The 21017-nt window shown below is 41.8% G+C and overlaps 1 protein-coding gene across 1 annotated transcript in view; it reads left to right on the forward strand.

Annotated features, from left to right (window-relative positions):
• Window positions 1-20696: 20696 nt before the first annotated feature.
• Window positions 20697-21017, forward strand: part of hgfa (hepatocyte growth factor a) — a 35609-nt gene continuing 35288 nt past the window's right edge. The window contains exon 1 of the mRNA XM_067427209.1: window positions 20697-20813. Coding sequence (XP_067283310.1) covers window positions 20750-20813 — 64 coding nt within the window. The 5' untranslated portion in view covers window positions 20697-20749. The remainder of the gene's footprint in view (window positions 20814-21017) is intronic.

A 21017-nucleotide genomic window follows, 5' to 3' on the forward strand; every position in this document is an offset into this window, starting at 1 on the left:
AAGCACGGGAATACCCCCTCAAGGGAAGCCCGGCAAGGCCTGCTGCACCCCAGCAGGCCCTCAGGGAGGCCTAGGGAGGCCTACTAACTGGGCTTGTAGCCATGCCAGCGACGAATGCTCGCTGGCAGGTCGGATGAATGCTGGCCGCTCCAAGTCGGGCTGACAGTGGCTGTCTGCTTGGCTGACGAAGACCTAGACATCCAGTTACCACCTGGGGAATCACCCCAGGGAGGCCATGATGGTCCTGCTTGTCGACGAGGTACTGCTGAAGCCGACATCGTCGGGGATATTCCTCCCAGGCGCACATTGGCCCGATGTCGCGACTCACCCGCAAGGAGGCCTGCTGAGGCCTCCTGCTCAGAGTCCACTGCCAGGACTGCCCAAGCTGGCTGCTCACAGCCAGCTGGTAGCCCATGCCCCTCCCGGGGCTGGCTTCATCCCGGAGGCTCACGGGGTCCTCCATGCGATGACGCAGTCCCATCCGGCAGTGCCTACAGACATAGCCTAAACACATTGCCAAAAGCAGTGTACTCAGCAGAAAGTACCTAGACCCTCAAAGCGAGGGGAGTACAACTTACGTCACCTGCGTCAGGGCGGCCGCTCTTCCTTCATGCAGCGGCCTACCGTTCACGCTAGGGCGTCAGCCATGGCAATGCTTCGGCTTCCAGGGGAGCATCCGACCGAACCATTACGAAGCACGCAGGTTGCGAGTGCAGCTCAACCCGAGCCCTAAAAGGTGGAGCAGAAGACACAGAGCAGAGGGCAAAAAAAAAATATTCACAAATATGCTACCCACCGGCCCAACATCCTCCAGGATGGGGCCAGGGGCCGCCAGAAGGTGGCAGCCACAACAAGCTCTGGAAAGCGGGGTTTTCGCAAAAATAGCCCACCTGCGTACAAGCGTGGGACGCCAAACCCCGCCCCACGACCACTGGCTAAGTCGCTGTTCATTCTGCTTCACACCAACCTGCATTACTAAAAACCCCAAAACGCAGAGAAGGGGGCGGGCCTTGGCCGGACGACTCTAATGTAAGAGGAGGCTGACTAGGGATGCGAAAGAAAATGCCCTGCAATATTCAAACCGAGGGCCTCGGGCGATAATTACTTTCCTTCTTTGGAAAGAAATGCCCCCCATCCCGCAAAAGCCTAGGCCAACCGATGCAGTGGCCCGGAGAGGGCCAGCCTACATAAGAGTATTATACGCGGCTCGGGGAAGCGAAAAAACCTCAATAATACTCCGTCTAAGCCCTGCGAGGCTAGACATAAATCTGTAGTTCGTGCGTAAGCCTAAACTCACCCTCCCGTCTATGAAATTCCACGAGGGGCAACGTTGACCGCTTTACCCTGGGGTGGCTAAGAGCTTCCTGTTTGACTAGGAGAGCACACTCGCCTAAAACAACAGCACATTCCTACAAGAATGAGCGGTTGCCTCAATACTGCTTCATCACACAGAGAGAAGGCAAAAAAACTGTTCGCACAGCTGTACATACAATGGCGGCTATTCTCTCCTAGCAAAGCTAGCTCTAGACATACCACATAACGGCATCTAAAAAATCGTTCTAGCCACCGGACAGGGGAACTACAGGGCCCTATGGTGTCCTCCATCGATACCGTGATCCCCAAACCCTTGGCGGGGAGCATGAAGTCTCACACAACATAAATAATAAATGTTTCCCTCGCAAGGGGGACTTACCAGCTCGCCTCCTGCGCGACGATATCCACACATAAGTTTTACTCACAGTATGCATGTTTGGGAGCGCAACCGCCTGAGGGTGCGCTTCTCACAGCCCAGCCAGGCGGGGTCTAGAGTATCATCGTCATGGCCCCCCTCAGGGCCGGATGTAAGAAGCGCCTGGGGAGAAAATGAAGAAGAGCAGTAAATGAGATGTAATTCTTAACTCACCCACCTAAGGGAGGGATATTTCATTCACGCCAACAGCGTTGTGATACTATTCCTCTTATGTGGGAGTCCGCCTCTTTGCGCCCCGCCCTTAACCGCGGGGAGCATGAGAGGCGATGTTGGCACTCAGGCCCCGTCACTGGTCCGTATACCGTGACGCCTCCCGCCTGCCTGGGACCCGGATCTCAGCGGTGTGCGGGTCCTCGGACACCACCACCCGCGCTTCTGTGACACTGGCCCTCAGGCCCTGCTATCGCTGATATGGCGCACAGCTGCGCCGCGGGTCAGGGTATTTTCCCTGATTGAGATCCCTCAGCAGGTCTTCCCAGTATACTTGCAACACCGACACGGCGTAAAAGTAGCACCAGGCTGACCCGCTGCCGTGTATGCCCCGCCATCTAAACTTCTTGAAACATAGTTGAAAGAAGCTCAGATGGCAGGGTTGGAGCTAGAACACCCATCCTCCAAACATCAGCATTTAACACCCGCTGATGTCCGTGAATACACTGAATATGGGTTCTTCCATACCCTCACGATCTCAGTCAGGAGATCAGGAAGGAATGGAAAAGCTCAACTGAGCCGACGGTTTTATGGCCGGGGAGAAATCGATCGTTCCGTTTAAACGAGCGATCTCTCCTTTAATGCGCCCACATGACGGCCGCAGCCTGCATGCAGCGCGCTCATAACAGCCATCGGCTCAGCATACACAGTCAGGATGGCTGAGAAATTAATTTCCCTTCTCACCAGCCATCCCTACGAGCATTCGTGATTAGTCTCGTCAGTCGCTAGATCGCCGGAGGGAAACATCCCCTCGCGGCGATCGGCGACCCCATCCGAGGGAATGTGACGTGCATCCGCGCTCAGCCTCAGCGTGAGCGGGGATCACATCACTAATCTCAGATGCAAAAACGCTCTTCCCTCAGGAAGAGCGCTAGACGAGAACGGAGCGATCTCGGATTGAAAACTTCGCTCACATTACACACAATCGAACAAATGACTCCACAAGAGCTTGACTGTGCATGCTCTTAATCCCAGGCAGAAAATAAATGAATCTGGATTACCTTTGATTTGAAGCATTCAGACAAAAACAGTCCCTGAAGACGAAGATGCTGGTGTCATGTTTGCAAGGCGCCCTTATATACTTCCTGGTCGCACCTTGATGACATCATAGGCTGTCGCCGGTCAATAGGATTGCTGTGGTTTGATAGTAGCTCAGACACCGGTCACGCTGGAGGCGTTCCCCATAGCGTCAGCTGACGCAGCTCGAGTTCCCTTTCGAAAGGGAACTAAAATTATGGGTAAAAATGCTTTTAAAATTGTTTGTCCTCACAGATTTTGACATAGCTAATCTAACAATTTGATAAGCACACTATTGTTTGAAATAACAGAATTATGTATCCATTCCACCAATTAGATTTAGTATTTTGTATTAACTTTCAGTTCATAAATAGTATTTCCTTGAGCTCTGTCCACTGCTAATGCAAATAAATGCTATTACTATGGTAATGAAGGTTTATCATATTCATACTTTATGGCATTATTAGAGTACTTCGATGGAGTGTGGCTAAAATCAGGCTTAATTTGGAATAGCATATGAGCATGTTCATCTTGCTGTTTCTGCAATATTGAGATAATAGTCAGAAATAGTATGCATTGTATTCCGAATTCAGTTTTTCCATCATGTTACTTTCTTAAGGTGCATTCAATTTAGCAGAATTATTATCTACACTGTACAAATGATATGATCAATAAGATAAGCAATTTTCATCTTATTTAAAAAGTTCGATTCAACTAATTTTTTGAAGTCAGTTTACTGTGATTCAATTACTTATATATCCAAATGTAAATGATCTCTTCTAATATCCATTGTCAATATTGTGTCGATATATATGAAGTATATATCACACCGGGCTGTGTCAGTTTCAAACCAATCGGCTGTCTGTTGCACATTGTGTAGAATTGGCATGACCGACTGAACCCGATGTGAGATCTCTGATCCTTTGCATTCCTATTGAAATGCTAATGGCTGATCCTTTATACTTCTTTGCTGGTGTGCTGTGCTCAGGGTTTGACCAAAGCGTCTCAGAAGGTAGTGATTTGTGTGCGTGTGCAGATTCTCTTTTTGAATCTGCAGGTGTGTGATATAGAGTCTGTGTAGAATCAGCATTTCTGAACACAACCTCTTGACTCACAATAGCACAATGTGTTTTGCAGCAGGAAGCAGTGATTGCGATAATGATCTTGTGACATGATAGGGTTATTAAAAGTGTCTGCACGATGTGAGATGCCAGGCAGCTGCCTGAGTGTTTAATCTGTCTGTGCTTTATATTTCAGTTGTAAAGTCACTCTGCCCCAGGGTTTGCTTTATTTATGCACGCAGACGCTCTTTTATCCCCTTTCAAGTTCTGTGTCTCAGTGGCATCTTCTCTTGGTGTTCCAGCAACTGGAATTCAGTGTGTGGGGCTGGTGTATGTGTTGGCGCCACTGTTTTTTGCCCACCTTTAATTCATCTGACCCAATGCTTTACCTTACAAATGGTATATGGGTCTTTTGGAGGTGCACTAAAGAATCCAGACAGGCCTAGACTTATAAAGTATAACAGAAGGAGGAAGAAGCTGTCTGGAATCAGTTTTCTCATTTTAGGATGCATCTCATGATGGCCAACTTCTCTCGTCCAAAGATCAGCCCCAAAACATGGTTTATCACTACAGAAGGCTCTCGACACTGACCTAGTCCTGCAAGACTTCTCCTCTAGACTTTAAATGGCCATTTTTAATTGGCCAGGGTTCATTTCCCAAAGCACTAAGGGAGAGGACATCTGCTGGTCTTCATCATCCTTCCAAGTTCCTATCCCCAGCAAAAGTCCAGGTATGCAATGTAGTAAAAGATGTTCTTTGGAGCTCAGATTTGACTTGCTGGGATTTCTCATTTACCTTGACCTCAACAATAGAGCCCAGAGACATTGTGCAGAGTTTAGCAGCTAGCGATGTTTGCTGAGCCAAAGACAAATAAGAGGATTCGATGAGAAGTTTGTAGCTTGTTGGAGAGGAGAAGGAGATTCATGCTCACTCATTGGTCACCAAATGAGAACAAGACGACCGACTACCACAAAGAAGTTATAGGGTGTGTTCAGACTTGGCAGGTTTGGTTAGATTAAAACTAACTCTGGTGTGATTGTTCTGCTAGTTCGGTTTGCACCCACCTTTTCAATTCCAAAGGAAAGCTGGTGCGGTTCGACTGTAATATGAATGCAACCAAACACATCTAAGGGTATGTTTACAGGAAAACATTTTGTGCGTTTTGGCTGTTCATTTACACGACAATGGCGTTTTGGGGGCCTTAAAATGCAAACTTTTGAAAACGGGTTTCAAAACGCAAGGTTTTGAAAGCAATGTCTTTACCATCTCCATACACTGAAAAAAAGGGAAAACTCACAGTGTTCAATTTAATCTTATTATTTGTGATCTATGGAACAAAATTGTGTTTCTCTTCTAAACATGTTTTCTTTGCTTTTGATTAATGTAATTCTCTAAAAATGTGCAATCTACTAGATTACATTATTTGGGGGGAATGTGAACCAATCAAGGACTCGAACATGAGTTTTGCTGAAACTGTAAATGAGAAGAGTAAAATTAGGATTGAACTTGTTGAACTTAAGTTTTATGTTGAACTTATTTTATGTTTTTGGGGCAAAATTAGATAAGGGGGATAGTTTATATTGTTTATCGCGTTTAATGTTTAATTATGTTGGAATAATTAGAACCATTTAAATTATACTGGGTTACCATAGTGGAGAAGAGCGGAGCGAGCACATGTCACTAAAGAGCATTTCATAGCACTTGACATGTTCATTATGTGTTATTGTTGACTAGCAGAATGAAAGCGAGTTAGTACAGTCTTATAAATCAGTTAAGTGACCCCAAAATATATACAAAAACAAAATAAGCTTGTGATTTGATTAAAGAGGCAGGGTCTCAAGCCCCCCTGTGCATAACACTTTTGTTAGGAAGCCATATTAAAATCATTGTGATGCTATGTTCACACCAAACGCGAACTGAGCGTCAAAATCGCATCTACCGCGTTAAGTTTGACGCATGAACATTTTGAATCCATTCGCGCTTTTCATTTTCCAAAAATATATGTTAAGTGTTTACAGCCAAATTTGGTTCAGCCAACGCACTACCTGGATCTTCACTGTGTGTATATTTAAATATCCTTAAAAAATATATAAAGTTATGAAGCTTCACTTTGCCCTCAGTCAAAATGATTTGGTAGGCATGATTCACTGGACCAAAGATCGCCCATTAGATGTACACAAGACGAATTATATCTCATGTTTAACCTCTACAGAGACATCCGAGCCAGCTGCAAATGGCAGAAGAATTGGCCGAGGAAAGGCTGCTCTCTCCGGGTTTAACGAGTGCTGAACGCCCGGTAATCGCCCGGATCTCACTTTTTTTTTTTTTAAATAGGCGCTCTCTTTTAGCCTGACAAGCCGTCTGGCACACCACATCAAGATGTTTGGTCTGGAAACTCACCATAGACAGGGCTCAATCCGAGGGGCGGGATAAACGGTTGTCTTTCAAACTCCCTCTGCACACGATAGGATAGCGCTACAACCAACCAGAGCAACGAAGGTGAAGCAGAGCTTGTTGATAGATTAAACATTCGCCGTATCCGGTCGGCAAAACTCCGACCACATCTTCCCTTTTTAAGAATGACTTCAGTGCCGTTCTTTGTTCTTTTCTCAGAGAAAAGCTTAACTCCAAGTCTTCCAGAGTCGCGGTCAGAGCTGATTCGAAAGACCGCCGTTCACCAGTTTCTGTGTTTACTAGGAGCACGCAAACACAACTTGGCCGTCGTCATTATGGCCCCGCCCCACCGACTCTATACACGATGTGATTGGCCCTACAAGAGTTTGGCGATTACAGCTCAGAAGGGTATTAAGAGTTGCTAGACGACACTCGCGGGCAGATTAGATTTGCTGCCGCTAGAGTGCGTCTAGATTTCTAGGCTAGCTCTCTTTATAAATAAACCACATATTTTAGCTTTAAACAACTACATTATCAACTGAAAAGCATTAAAACTATATTTTAGCGACAAAAAATTAAATTATGCAGGGTTTCTCATACGTCACTTTACCACGTGAGAGCAGCAAGCAGGCTCCAGATAGGTTAACGCGGCGCGAATTGACAGCAAAGTTCAGATTTTTTAACTCGGGCGTCAGATGTGAATTCGCTTCAAACGCGTGAATGCACAAACCACACCACTTGCGCGAAACGCGCATTTCGCGCAAGACACTAAATTCGCACAAAACTCGCGCAAATTTGCACAAAACTGTAAGTCAATGAAAAGGCGCGTTGACGCGCGTCTAGAGGTCCTGCGGTGTGTTGGACGCGTTTGACGCGGTGCGTTGGACGCGATTCCGCCTCATTCGCGTGTCCAGTTCGCGCGTTTGACGCGGAATTGCGTCCATCGCACCGCGTCAAAAGCGTCCAACACGCCGCAGGACATCCAGACGTGCGTCAACGCGCCTTTTCATTGGCTTACAGTTTTTCTCAGTCGCTTTGGTACATTTCTCAGATCAGAATTTAAATTCTCGAAACTACCTGTTCAATTCTCACATCATTGTGTCACTTGTGCACATCAAAAATGCAGTTTCTAATTTCTTTGAACAAGTTGCAAATGCTTTGGTACATCCATGCCAATGATTATGTACAATTCTCTGTTGTTTCCTACACTATCAGTTGCTTCTGTCATGTTGATCAAAATGTATTATATTGGGTCTCTGTTGAATAGTCTCACCCCCCACAACATTTAGGCATTAGTTCATGGTATAAGTGTTTACATGCAAAATGGTTGAACAAGTTGTCATAATTTGTCAAGAATATTTATACATTTTTATTAGACGTTCACATTTCTGGTTTAGTTTTTTTCTTTGTGCTATGCAGTGCTGTCTTTTTTTCTTTCTGTATCGCGATGAGAGGTCTGTCAACAAACGACAGTACAAACAGTAAAAGTGTAAATGTGAATCTTGTCTAGTTTCCTGCAATCAAACTCCAACAAACACTAAGATGTAACCTATAATTGACAATAATTGTCATCAAAACTTTAGCCATAGTTTCCATCAGTTATATTGACAACGTGACTAAACAATTTGACTGTCTTATCCGTACACAATGACTTGTCATTCTGATGGCACTGACATGTTCATTGACACAGATATTTACTTTTGAGAGATGAACTAAGGATTTTGAGTAAGAGAGTGGCTTTTGGCTTTTTTTTTTTTCATGTGGAATCGATGTACATGATTAAATCACAATTTTCAGTGTATAAACAACAAAAATGTGAATTTGTGAAAACAGTGACATGTAACGTGCATGCGCATAACGTCACATCACTGTTTGATGTGTTTGTAAAGTGTTTTTTGACTAAGGAGCAGCTCCAACTACTGGCCTGGAATGCATAGTACAGCCTTTTTAGTCGTTTTCACCATTCCGTGTGAACAGGGGTTATTTTGACAGAGTTGTCGTCTGTTTTTTTGTACAGTGTTGTCATGCAAACATACTCTAAATGAATCGCCAAAAATAGGATGTGATGTCACAAGATATGACCTTAAAAAGGAATCCTGATTCTTCTCGTCATAGGAGTTACGTTACCCATTACAGTTCGGTACAGCAGATCTTCGTTTGTGCGTTATTCCTGCGGTTTTGAGGGTTTTCGCATATTTTATAAGCTTTGTGTGAGTTTTCAGCTCGTAAAAATACCACCATATGTATGCACATCAAAAATGACAGTTTGAACGCTAAGAATCAGGACTACATGTATCATTTTCTGTTTTGGTCCGGACATGAACCAAGAGAACCGAACAAGAGTGAAAACACCCATAAACACTTCATTGCTCTTTTTTGAGCGTTGCGGTTTCTGTTCATATTTTTGGCCAAGATTTTCTGAATTTTCTCTTTTTAGTCAGTGAGACTAACAATGAAAATCTACTTGTAGTTCACCAACTTTACACCCTTAGAGTCCAAACTCACATGCCAAACATCTTCTTTGGTTGGGGTGGTGTGTGTGCTTGAAAGGCAAGGGGGTCATACTGCGGTCCAGGTAATTTGCGGCCTGTGAAACTGAAGTCCAGCACCCAGACCTGCATGAGGGGCTTAAGAGAGCTGCAGGACATCTATTAACACCTGTCTCCTGCTTTCTTCTGTTGCTTGCCCTCTCCCTCTGTGTTCTCTCTTCCTCGCTAATAACTCCACTTAAGACACAGCAGTCACTCCGAGTCCGGTCTTGAGCGGTCTCAGCAGGGTGCTAGGGGTGGCCGTGTGGCTTGAGTGTCTGAAAGGGTAAAGCAATTTATTTGGGCTTGTTCCCTCACACGTGGAGCCACTTAGTAAGCAATGAGGTGCCAGACAATCTCACAGCTGCCACAGCACCAGGGCTCCAGCCCTCCACCCTTTCCAGGCCAGGGCAGGGGCTTTTCTTTAGGCTCGATTTCAGAACCATAAACCAGGAACTGGAAGTCAACCAATAAGCAAAACGGACCGAGTCAGTCAACACTACTGAGAATATAAATCGTTTTCACAGCTTCATTTGATTAGGTTTCTGTCAAACATTTTCATTGGATCTGTTATCTGAGTTAAGCTTCATTATGAAAACATTTCATTACTTATTTTGTTATGGAAACAGGACAGATGTATTGATGACTACAAATGTTTCCCCAATTAATTTTTTCGAGAATTAGGATGTCCCTCCCCCTAATATCTCAAACTAGCAATAGCAAATAACAACTTGTAGATCATGCTTATGACTAAACATTATTGTCTATTTGAAAAAAAAAAAAAATTTAAAAAGCCTTTAAAATGTCCCCCAAAACTTTCCATTTCAATAGGAAGATATGATGTAATTAGTCTCAGCCTCCATCACGCCCACAGACTGTTGGCTGAACGTCTGATGCATATGGCACACTTATCTGATTAGTTGAATTCTTCAGGATGTCCACGAGATGTGTGTGTTGAATTCTTTAACAATCCACATGGAAACAAATGCCGTGACCAAGCAGCAAACTCCTCCAGTTTCTCTTGAAGCCAATACAGAAGTGACTTAAACTGCAATTCATCGACTGACCACTAGGGACAGGCTCCAGAGGGGAGCAGAATCTCATTGAGACCCATGTTAAAATGCCCAACTTTACAGCAAAAAACAAAAACAAAAAAAAAACATTTACAGCCTGGTACAAATTGTGTTTTTGGTCTATGTGGCTAATTTTCCCCCTTAATGACAACTTTGAAAGGGTGAATTTTTTTATAACTCATATAAATCGTTTACATTATATAAAACCTTAAAGTTCTGCATAATTAAGGGCGTGGCCACATTGAGTGGCAGGTGGGTAGGCGTTTGTCTGCTGTCTGTTAGTCATCGTGTCACCTCAGCTCCAGCCATGTCCCGCCTCTTTGCCCATTTTCTGTTATCTGGGAGTGATGCGCGATGATGCGATGCCAAGATCATCGGTCCACTTTGAAGCTTTAAAACTGCTTTTCAGAACCCTATGGGTGATGACATGGACACTACGTCCATGTCTTTTATGGTCTACTCTACGCCAATCTCCCACATAGAAGAATGCCGTCGTGTTTACAACTGTGACAAGGAGCGTTTGGTAGGATTAACTAAACGCTGGATTTTACGTTTGTTAATTTTAAGTATGTTACGCTTGCAAAACCATTGTTGCATTAAACTTAAACAACGTTCTTTAAAGAATCATTTATAGATGCACACTGGTCTGTTATTGCGGGGACATCAACTTTACATTTTCACGCCCTTAAACATGATGCCGAACAAAAAGAAAATCGATTGGTTGCGTTACGTGCCAGTCAAACGTCCTCTGGGCGGTCCTTGACCAATGAAAGCTGCCATAGAGTCCAGATCTTCCGCTGTAAGGTCTACGCGAGACTATGCATTTGTAAAGACTCATTTTCTTCAAGAAGACAAACTTACTTAAAGGAATACTTCACCGCTTTTTTATATTAAACTATGTTATTCCCTTAACTAAAACGAGTTGATACATACCTCTCTCGTCTCAATGTGTGCTCTTAATCTCTCTGACGCGCGGTGACATTCTGATAGCATTTAGCTTAGTCCACTAAGCCCAGTTCTTTCACTATGGTACCAAACAGAGATCAAGTTAGAAGCGACCAAACACCTCCACTTTTTCCCCATTTAAAGTTACACAAATTGTTGAACGACCTAGTATGGTGACATAAAATAAAATGTGGCGCTTGTCTAAGTGGATTAAAAAGGAGAACAATAATGAACGGCGAAATAGCACTTCTGAGAGTACTTCGACTCGGTGGAGTAAAAAGTCACGCCTGAAACATGCTCACTCACAGGGGAAGATGTGAGGAAGGATTTTAAATGAACGAATTAAGGATTAAAGGCTATCAGAATCTCACGACGCATCAGAGCGATTAAGTGCACGTACTGAGACGAGAGAGGTATCAACTCGTTTTAGTTAAGGGAATAACATAGTTTAATATGAAAAAGCGGTGAAGTATCCCTTTAAGAAAGTGAAGATACTGCATAAGTTTACCTTGGAAATTCCCAAATGAGACATGATCCCAAAGCAAACTATCCTCCTAACATTGTTTATTCCAGCCTAATTGTTTATTTTTGCTTCGGTTCATTTGTGTCCTCCTCACTGACGTCAACTTACCAAAGTGTGGTCAGTCTACTTTCCTTTGTTTCCATCCATAACATTGTTATCTGGGGAAAGCGCAAGCTGTACCGATGTGATCTGTGGCCGGTCGCACGCGCACCAGGGTTAAGAAACCTGCTCGTTTGTAATTGGATTTATGTGCAGGAATGTTTTTCCAAGACGCGACTTGTGAAATAGCACGCCATCTGCTCCCTATTAGAGCGCGGGACCAACGATCGCTACACAACAAGCAAGGAAAGCCCCAGACGTGCAGATTCATAGTGCTGGAGGGCCGCTTTATTACCACACAAGGGAAAACTGTGGTTCCAGAATGCAGATGCCATGATTGGCTGTTCTATCAATGCGTTTGCTCTGCTAGGTTGTTTTCACTAGTTTCTTTGAACCATTTAGAGTGAGAAACTCTTAACTTTCCATTGTCAGTTTCCTTCCAACGATTATTTCTGTCACACATCTATCACCGTTTTATTCCTAGCTATATATTTAGCGGTGCTTTCTTAAAGGCAAGCGTCATTACAATCGCTAACACTTTTTACAAAACCCCTGACCCTAAGTATTAAACTTCGGCATGTAAGATGTCCCGCATGATGCGTTACATGTGCTAGGTTTCTTTTCTAAGCAGTCAAACTTAGACTTTTTTTGGAGGGTAGTAATAAAATGGGTATTGTAAGACTGTGTAAGGATATAAGACATTTCTAGGAAAGAATATATCAGAGATATTGAGATGGATTATATTTTGACTTAGGCCTGTATATGCAACAACCTTATAACCACCCAGAACACCTTAGCTTCATAGAAAAATGAACTATACATTTTGGCAATGCTCATGATAACTTTCATTAACTTTACGATAAGTAAATCCACCGGCCACTCTTCGACAGCGATGCCATAGAGATATACAGGGCTAAACACATGAACACACAAAAATTCTAAAGATGGCTGCCCGCTTGTTTCTCTGGTGCATGAAGGATATCCCAACATGCTAATAGTGATACAAAAGCTAGCATGCTAACAACCGCTCAGAACCTTTTAGCAACCACAAAGTAACATTCGGGTTGCACTTTATATTAAGTGTCTAATTATTTTACATTGTTCTTATGTGTAAAAAATATACCTGCTTGTAATGCAGCTGTGATTAATTTCTGTAATGACATCTATACTTACACTGTTCACCCTTCACCTTTAAACCTAACCACCGTGAACACAATAAATATATTATACCTAACACATTTTTTAATTTAAGTACCTAGTAAAGACACCTTATATAAAGTGTGACTGAACATTCTAACAACCATTTAGAGCACCTTATCATCATGCCTGCGAGTTCCTCCTCACTGGTCAGGCTTTATTTTCTTACACCATCTTTACCGCTTTCACATAAGGATGTACAAGAAGCACCTAGAACAAGAGTAGATTTGTTTTAACTGGCTAGAGAGACTTTGACAAACTTGGGTCAAAGGTCACAGAAAGGAGATCACACTAATGATTAGGCCCCTTGGTGAGGGTTAAAACTTTAGTCCCACAAGGGAATAGTACTTGCGCATGTATGTTTGTATGTGTGAAAGTACACACACAGCAGTATGACAGACCCCAGCCTTTGGAGAATAAGTGTTCCCCTCAAGCCTCTAGTGAGAGACACACCCTTCCCTCTCGCTAGTTTCAGAGTCAGTCCATATTGCTAGACTTATGTATTCAGGTTTCAGGCCATGCCCCTACATTATGAGGACATGCCGATGTCCTTGTAATTCAAAACGCAAAATAAACATACTAAACATTTTTTTATTACAAATGTAAAAAAGAAAGTTGTGTGTGATGGGTAGGTTTAGGGGAGGGGTTAGTTTAAAGCAACACCATGTAAGTTTTCTGTCCGCGAGAGGGCGCATATTCAAAACAAAGGCTTAGTTTGATGATGCCGAGTTTGAGCTCAGAATCTTGGGACATGTGGTTTTCACCTCACAGCCGGTGGAAAAGAATCGGGATAGGACTCGGGCAGAAATAATGTTCATGAATGTGATTATTAACGTTACTGTAGTATGAAGCTGAACGGGACCGAATGTTGAGGGAGCTGAGCAAGGCTGCTGGAGTGATTGTGGCACAACACACGGCTCACGAGCAGCGGGACTTTTATTATCACGGGACAGTCGCCAGTGCTATTTCCGGTTTTCCGGGCATTTATATGAGGTAACGCAGCTCTGTTTATCATATTAGATACGTTTAAAATGATGTTATGACATTACTCTGTGTGTTCGCTCAGCGGCTGCTGTGACACTTGTTGCACACTGCTAAGCGTAAATCGCTTCTGCCAAATAAAACCGGAAATGCAGGGTAATGCAGATACGATGCAATTGACAGGCGACTCTCTCAGACATCCTGGTTCCCTGGTTAAAATAGCAATTTTCTCACAATTTACAAATAGTTGAAAACATTTGGGATATTGTAAGAACTCGACTGAACAAAGTATATAACGCTGGCCTGGTGGATTTTGGATATTTTACTACAAAAATCCTACATAGTGCACCTTTAATGTTTGTCATTTAAACTTAAATCCTACTTAAGTGGCTCAAAAATAACTCTTAAATTCGACTAATTGCATTTAATATAAATTTAATCTCGAATACATTTTCATTTAATTGCAAATTACGCGCAAATAAATGTCCAAACACATTACTGTACATATGCTTGAGCATTAGGTTTCATACGCAAACATTCATGTTTACTAGGTGTTATTATATCTCATCTTATTTTACACGCATGTTGGTATAGGTGGTTTACGGGGACATTCCATAGACGTAATGCTGTACAAACCGTATATTTTATCCCCTTAATGTCAAACACATATATTTTGTTGTCATTTCTATGGAAACCTGCCTGTCATGTATTTAAATATATCTGTAATGACGAAGTTACAATTTAGTGATATTAACACAGAATAACACACCACAGTAATTATAATTTAGTACTTTTACAGATAAGGCTTAACCTAGTCCCATGCAGACTAAAATGCATGATTGAGCTCTTTTAACTGAAAGCAGCTTGCACTGGCATATCTTAAAATGTGTCAATGCCATTGTTTTGTGTCAAGATGCACACCAGTAATGTTTTTTTGTTTTGTTTTCAAAGGCACTTCTTTACCACCTACACTGTAAAACAATAGGTTTAATTGAACATTTTCTAGTGACTGATCACATCTAAATTTTTCAGTTGGCCGAATTGTAATTCTGTGAATTGATGCAATTTAATTCACAGAAATTAAATTCAGCCAACTGAAAAACTTAGATGTGATCCGTCATAGAAAATTTTCAATTGGAGACCTGACATTTTTTACAGAGTACTTAAATGACTTAATTGAACTAAGGCCTAATCCTGGCCTAATCTAAGCCCTGTCTGTAAAACTGGGCCTACATGTGCTTTAGTGTTAGTATAGCCTGTATATATATATATATATATAGTATAATCTGAATTGCAAAGGGAAAGAAAATATACATTTAAAGGGCCATAATGGGGGGGGGGGGGATGTGTCGAGAGATATATGCGAGCGATAGTGGTGGGCGGGAGTGAGCTTTTTACAATTGTTTTACAATAAAAAGTGGCAGCACCACGTCACAGTAAAAACACCAACAAAACATGTACTAGCATTAACACAATGAAATACTTGAGATTTATATGTTGCTTGCAAAAAAATGTATTCCATCAGAACACATGGCTACATTTCAATGGCTGTAAATGGAAAAAGATGTTTTTTGCAGACTTCTACCAGTAGGGGCAAACTGGTCCATTCTAGCCTGCCAAACCTTGACCCCCTTGGTGCTAATTCACGGGTACCAGACACAAAACACAAATCCATATTTTACCTAAACCTCGGTCTTGTCCTAATCTCTCCCCAATGTTTTAAGAGGCCAGTGTTGTCCTAAAGTGACTCTGAGACCTGTGCTCGTGGTTTGCTTTTCCTCCCTTGACATCTGAGCCTTTTCTCTGTCCAGCTGCAATATAACGCCTGAAGCCGAAGCAGGCGCTCTCCACAGAGGCGACAGCCCTCACACTGATGAGGAGAGTTTGAGCAAAGGCAGTGGTAGCGATAGAGACTGTTTGGGAGTGTGACAAACAGATACAATCAGAAAGAAAAAGAATGGCAATTAATGAATGAGACGGCAAGAGACAGAGATTGGAGGATTGGCTGAGGTTCAGACGGGAGTTCTGATGGTACTTTAATGAAGTGCTCTCTAAAAGGAACAAGCGTTTTTGGAGCAAGATCACACACATAACCTCGTTGACTCAATGACTGTGCTGGAACCGAGCCAGGCCGTTATATAGCCACAATTGAGATCAGCAAGATAAAGAAAGAACACCGAAAATGAGAGTGGTGCCTTCCCAGGGTATTGCTATGTGGTTTAAGCTTACTAGGTGGCCATCCCTACCACAATATTAAGGTGTGGTGACATTTACTGTTGTTCAGCAAATTTCCTGATTGAAATCCAGTCATTTCAGTAGGATGCCATGATTAGTAATTTTGCATAAGGGTGAAAGATTCCCCCACACAGATTTCGCACCGGGTTCAAGTTGGTCACGCAAATTTTCTGCATTGACCAACAATAAAGTGACTTCTGTATGAACTGTGCTACATTGCACCAAGCAGACAATTGACCAAAACGTACACCTTTTTTCGTATACAATTTTGCTAATGTGATTACATATGTACACACATTAAACTGATGAGGCATTGAACAAAAAGTCAAATGTACAGTAAAATGTTATTGTATTTCATTATGGCAATATTATTATAATTTATTATTTAATTATTGTATATTTCCATAATGATTTGAAATATTTTAGGGAATATAGATTAGGAAATTTTGCTGTTTTCACCTAAGCAATTATATAAAATATTTGTGTCTTGGGTTTTCATGTAACAAGCATGAAATAAGTATGTCTATACTGAACATAAAACTGCACCATAACATAAATAATGAATAAAAAAAATTGGCCTAGAAATCTAAATGCATTTTATGTTATCAATCTTAAACTTTATCTGTGTATATATATCATTTAGTCTGTTTAAACCCCGCCCCTTTCTTACAAACGACTACAGGCTTGCATTTAGATCAGCCTCCATCTATCAAAACTGACGGATAGACCAAGTCCCACCCACCTTTTCTTGTTTGATCATTTGATTTATTTGGAAATATATGTCACGATACATAAGAAATGATCTGTTGCTATCTTCTTTTACATTGCAGATTTAAGGTACAGTGATGTGTAAGGAAGTTATGTGGGCCAATAACAATGTTCTACCTTGTCCTTCCACCCACAAGGTAAAAGCACACCTCTCTTCAAATGTCAAGTCAAATGATTTGAAGTATCATTCATGTCTGTAGCACAAAGTGTGGGGCGAGTAACATGCCAAATGCTGAAGGATGCGATCACATTTGTTGTTGCTCTTTTGGAAATTGAATCGGCTAAATCTGAAATCTAGTCTTTTCTTGCGGAATCACAACCAGTTGCGGCATGCTGACAAACCAACATCTCCTTCAACCAATACGCCTATATAGGTCGTTTGTCACTTACTTGAAATACGACCCATAGGAGTGTTTACTAAAGTTGCGCCCCTAACGGCAATATTTCAATTAATTAAATATGACGCATAGAAGCGTTTTCTAAAGTTGTGCTCCTATTGACAGCAGGACACTTTCATTTTAAAGCATTTTTCCCTTTTGTCTACGTAATATTTCAGGTTTTAGATAGCTCAGTTGGTAAAGCCTTGCAGTATACAACAACGACACATGCGATCGTGAGTTCGATCCCAGGGAACACATGTGTTTATAAAGTGTGTATGCACTATAAATCACTGGGTAGGTTTAGGGATGGGGTGGGTGTAGTTGTAAATTTTAAAAAGAATATTTTTGCTAAATGGAAATATGACAAATGGCGGTAAAGAGTCCACACATTGCATTAAAATGAGCACGCGGTAACGACAGCCCACGTCATATGACGTCAGACGTAACACGACACTGTCATTATTTTTTCGCCAGCTATAGGGCGCATGACTTTAAAATGTAAATATAGGTCGTAATAAGGTGCTTGAAAAAACGACCTATGGAGTCGTATTCTTTAAACAGGTTGTGACAAACAGAAAGATGCTTGGTTTGAAAGTGACTTCGATTTGATACCTCGCAAGGCTATTAACAATACACAGCGGACTTTTTTTCTCCCTGTGAAATTTCACCTATGCTAATGTGACCGCACCTTTAAGGGTTTGTTCAAACGCTTAAAGGCCTAATGAAGTGCCTTGATGTGCAGCATTCAATGTGTTGACGTAATTTCCCCTGAAACATGAAGACAGGGCGGGACGTATCAAACGGCTCCTCCCCTTTTTTTTAAAACAGCCAATAGCGTTTTGTTTAAACCACAGCTTGACTAGAGCCCCTCAGCTTGGTAAAGTCGCACTTTCTCCTCCATATCGCTTTGAAATACAGCATTCTGTGCGGAATTCAAATGGGTCCGATACGATTTGTTTTTGAGCAGACTTTGTGTACGTTGTGGCGGTGCACGTGAAACGAACATAAAACCACACTTCATTCGCCTCAACTGAAAGCATATTTACACTATCTGAATCATTCCCATGTATAGTGCACTAAGTGCCATTCACAATTTAGAAAAAAGTAAATGTGTGAACAAGTGACTGATGTCAGCCGATTATTTACTTCACATTCTAGAGAGCATTTGATTGTACAAAAAAGGGATAGAGACTGTAAGTTTGGGATGCTCATATCTTCTAAATGTGAATTTTGTCATTGTTTTGGAGCACACTAGCCTATAGATAACTATTGATACTAGAAAACATCAAACTTGAGTCTTTAAACTGAAATGCATCGGAAAATAAATAGTGATGAGGAAGATACTTTCTGTAGTTGAGGAAAGCCTTGTTCTCAGCAGACACATCCCATAGAACAGCTGTCACTCTGAAGTGTGATATCTGACATGACAGATGTTCTGACAAATGGGACTGCATCATTATCAGTTGCTCAATAAAGACTCTTTCATCTCATTGTAAAACTAGTTTTTTTTTTTCATGAAAAAGCTGCAGTGGAAAAGAGGGGAGTTCATTCGGACTGCTTTGAAACGGGCTTCACCAGGCCGGGCCGCCCTTGGGGATTGCGTGGTGGTCAAAACCCAGCCTGATGTATTTAAGTCAAGGCATTTACTCTGGCCACATTCTCCCCAACAGTGCCGCCAGGCACAGCTCTCTCCCTCTGACTGACACGCTGACACCTGGGCTGACACGGCTGGCCGGCATGCCGTTTTGGCCCACCTGCTCGCCACACATACCGCAAAGCAAACATTTCAACAGTTAGGTTGGCTTTAAAAGCTCCACGCGACTTAATGAGAAAGAATCCGAGGTCTGCGTTTCACCTCTTTCTATGTCTCTCTCTCTCGCTCTCCAGAGGGCATTTAGAACTGCCCATTAACGGCCAAAGTGTGGATTTCCTGTGAAATAACGATTGTGCCCTCCACATGGTTCGCGTCTAAATACTCAAGAACACTTAGTTAAACATGAAGCCCGGCGTTCGGCAATCGGAATGGGATTGCTTCCAGCTGTGCCACTCCAACCAGCTTCCAGAGTGGGAGAGACCCATCAGAAGTCTTTCTTTATTGATGGCCATGGCATATATTGCATATATTGGCTTTGCTGTGTAATAATAACAGGGCGGGTGTGAAGTGGTCAGAAATTCACTTACCCCCAATCCTCCCTCCTACCACCATTTCACTTTCAGATTGCAATTTAATCTGTGCCTGAAGGTGACCTGGCAGACGACTGCTTGAATTTCTTGGATAGCTTAGTTTCATGGCAGAGGACTGTGCTGTAATTTCTCAAAAGTCCACTTCGTCCCTGGGATTTTCTTTAAATTGGTTCTATTGTTTGTTTCTGAATATATTACTAATGCTTAATCCCAAGGGTAGCACTTTTTATGGATTGTTTAATTTAGCCTTCTGTCCAAGCGTTGATATTGAAGACGTATTATCCCCTTTCCCCATTATAATTACAATGACTTCCTTGAACTTCCAGTAAATTACATGAAAATTCATTTTTTTAAATAGTCAACTGCTTGTATAGGCAAGAAGATTACATTTTTAGTATGGTCATCTAAGAGCTTTTATCTTGTTTTATGCTCCATACAGTTTAATTAAGGCTAGATATGAATCTATGATTTACTAAATAAGCTCTGATGTGTAAATAACATAAAAGACGCTTGACCACTAAAACCCATTTCGGTGGGGGAAAAAATCCACATTTTTGTACTATATTGCTAGTTTTCTATTATTAATTGATTGTAAATTTAAGACAATTTCAAAAGTCAAAATTAGACTGTCAACTTCTGACAATTTGGAATATATAATGCTAACCACTAATACTTTTATGGTGCTGTTGTATCCTTCTTTTTTTTTTTTTTTTTTTTCAACTTTAAAGCTACAGTCCCTATTCTGTATTGCATGGAAAACATCAACCTGGACAATTGTTCAAAATTTCTCCCTTTGTGTTCCACCAAAGAAAGAAATTCAGTTGTGAAGCGAATGAAAAATAACTCGAGGGTGAACTATTCCTTTAATAACACCGTTTAATCATAACCAAAACCAATAGACAGGTTTAATTATATTGTACATTTGTATATTGCAGTGTGTTTATTTATTATTTTGGTGCATTATTTAATTATAACGGTGTTTAATGTTAATTTTACTGTGGCTGTCTCACTCATAATAAACAAATATTCTAAGAAGCTCCACAGGCAAAAAGTTTATTAACATTCATTATTATTAACAGCATTGACTCATGGCGAGACTAGTCTATCTGCTTGTCTCAAAAGTGGTTATCAGTCAGAGTTTTAGGAAATGATGAATTCATTCGTATTCTGATAAATAAATCCCACATCCAAGATCTCTCTAATAAGCGCTGACGTGTGTGTGTGTGTGTGTGTGTGTGTGTGTGTGTGAGAGAGAGAGAGAGAGAGAGAGAGAGAGAGAGAGAGAGAGAGAGAGAGAGAGAGATCGTTGCGATCTGTTGCTGATCATCACTCACAACAGCAGCAGCACCAGCTCGGACCTTATAAACTCTCCATCCCAAATCCTGGAATATCAAACCGAGAATTATGAAATCGGACATAATGTGGATTTATCAAACTCTTCTTTGCGTCTTACTGTCCCTGGATGCGGGTGAGTGACCAGCGTGAAGTGCGTTATTGATTAACTGATCGTGTTGATCACAATGCAAAGATGCTACTGTCTAAGAAATAAGACGTCGATAAACGTTCATGCATCTTACCATTTTTTTTAATCAAATAACGTGTTCATAACTATTTTATGTTGTCTTAGAAACGTAAGTGAAAGTCTCTTTTCCTTGCAAAAAAATTACCATGG

Source organism: Pseudorasbora parva, chromosome 20 (assembly GCF_024679245.1).
Source record: "Pseudorasbora parva isolate DD20220531a chromosome 20, ASM2467924v1, whole genome shotgun sequence".
NCBI classification, from domain to species: Eukaryota; Metazoa; Chordata; class Actinopteri; order Cypriniformes; family Gobionidae; genus Pseudorasbora; species Pseudorasbora parva.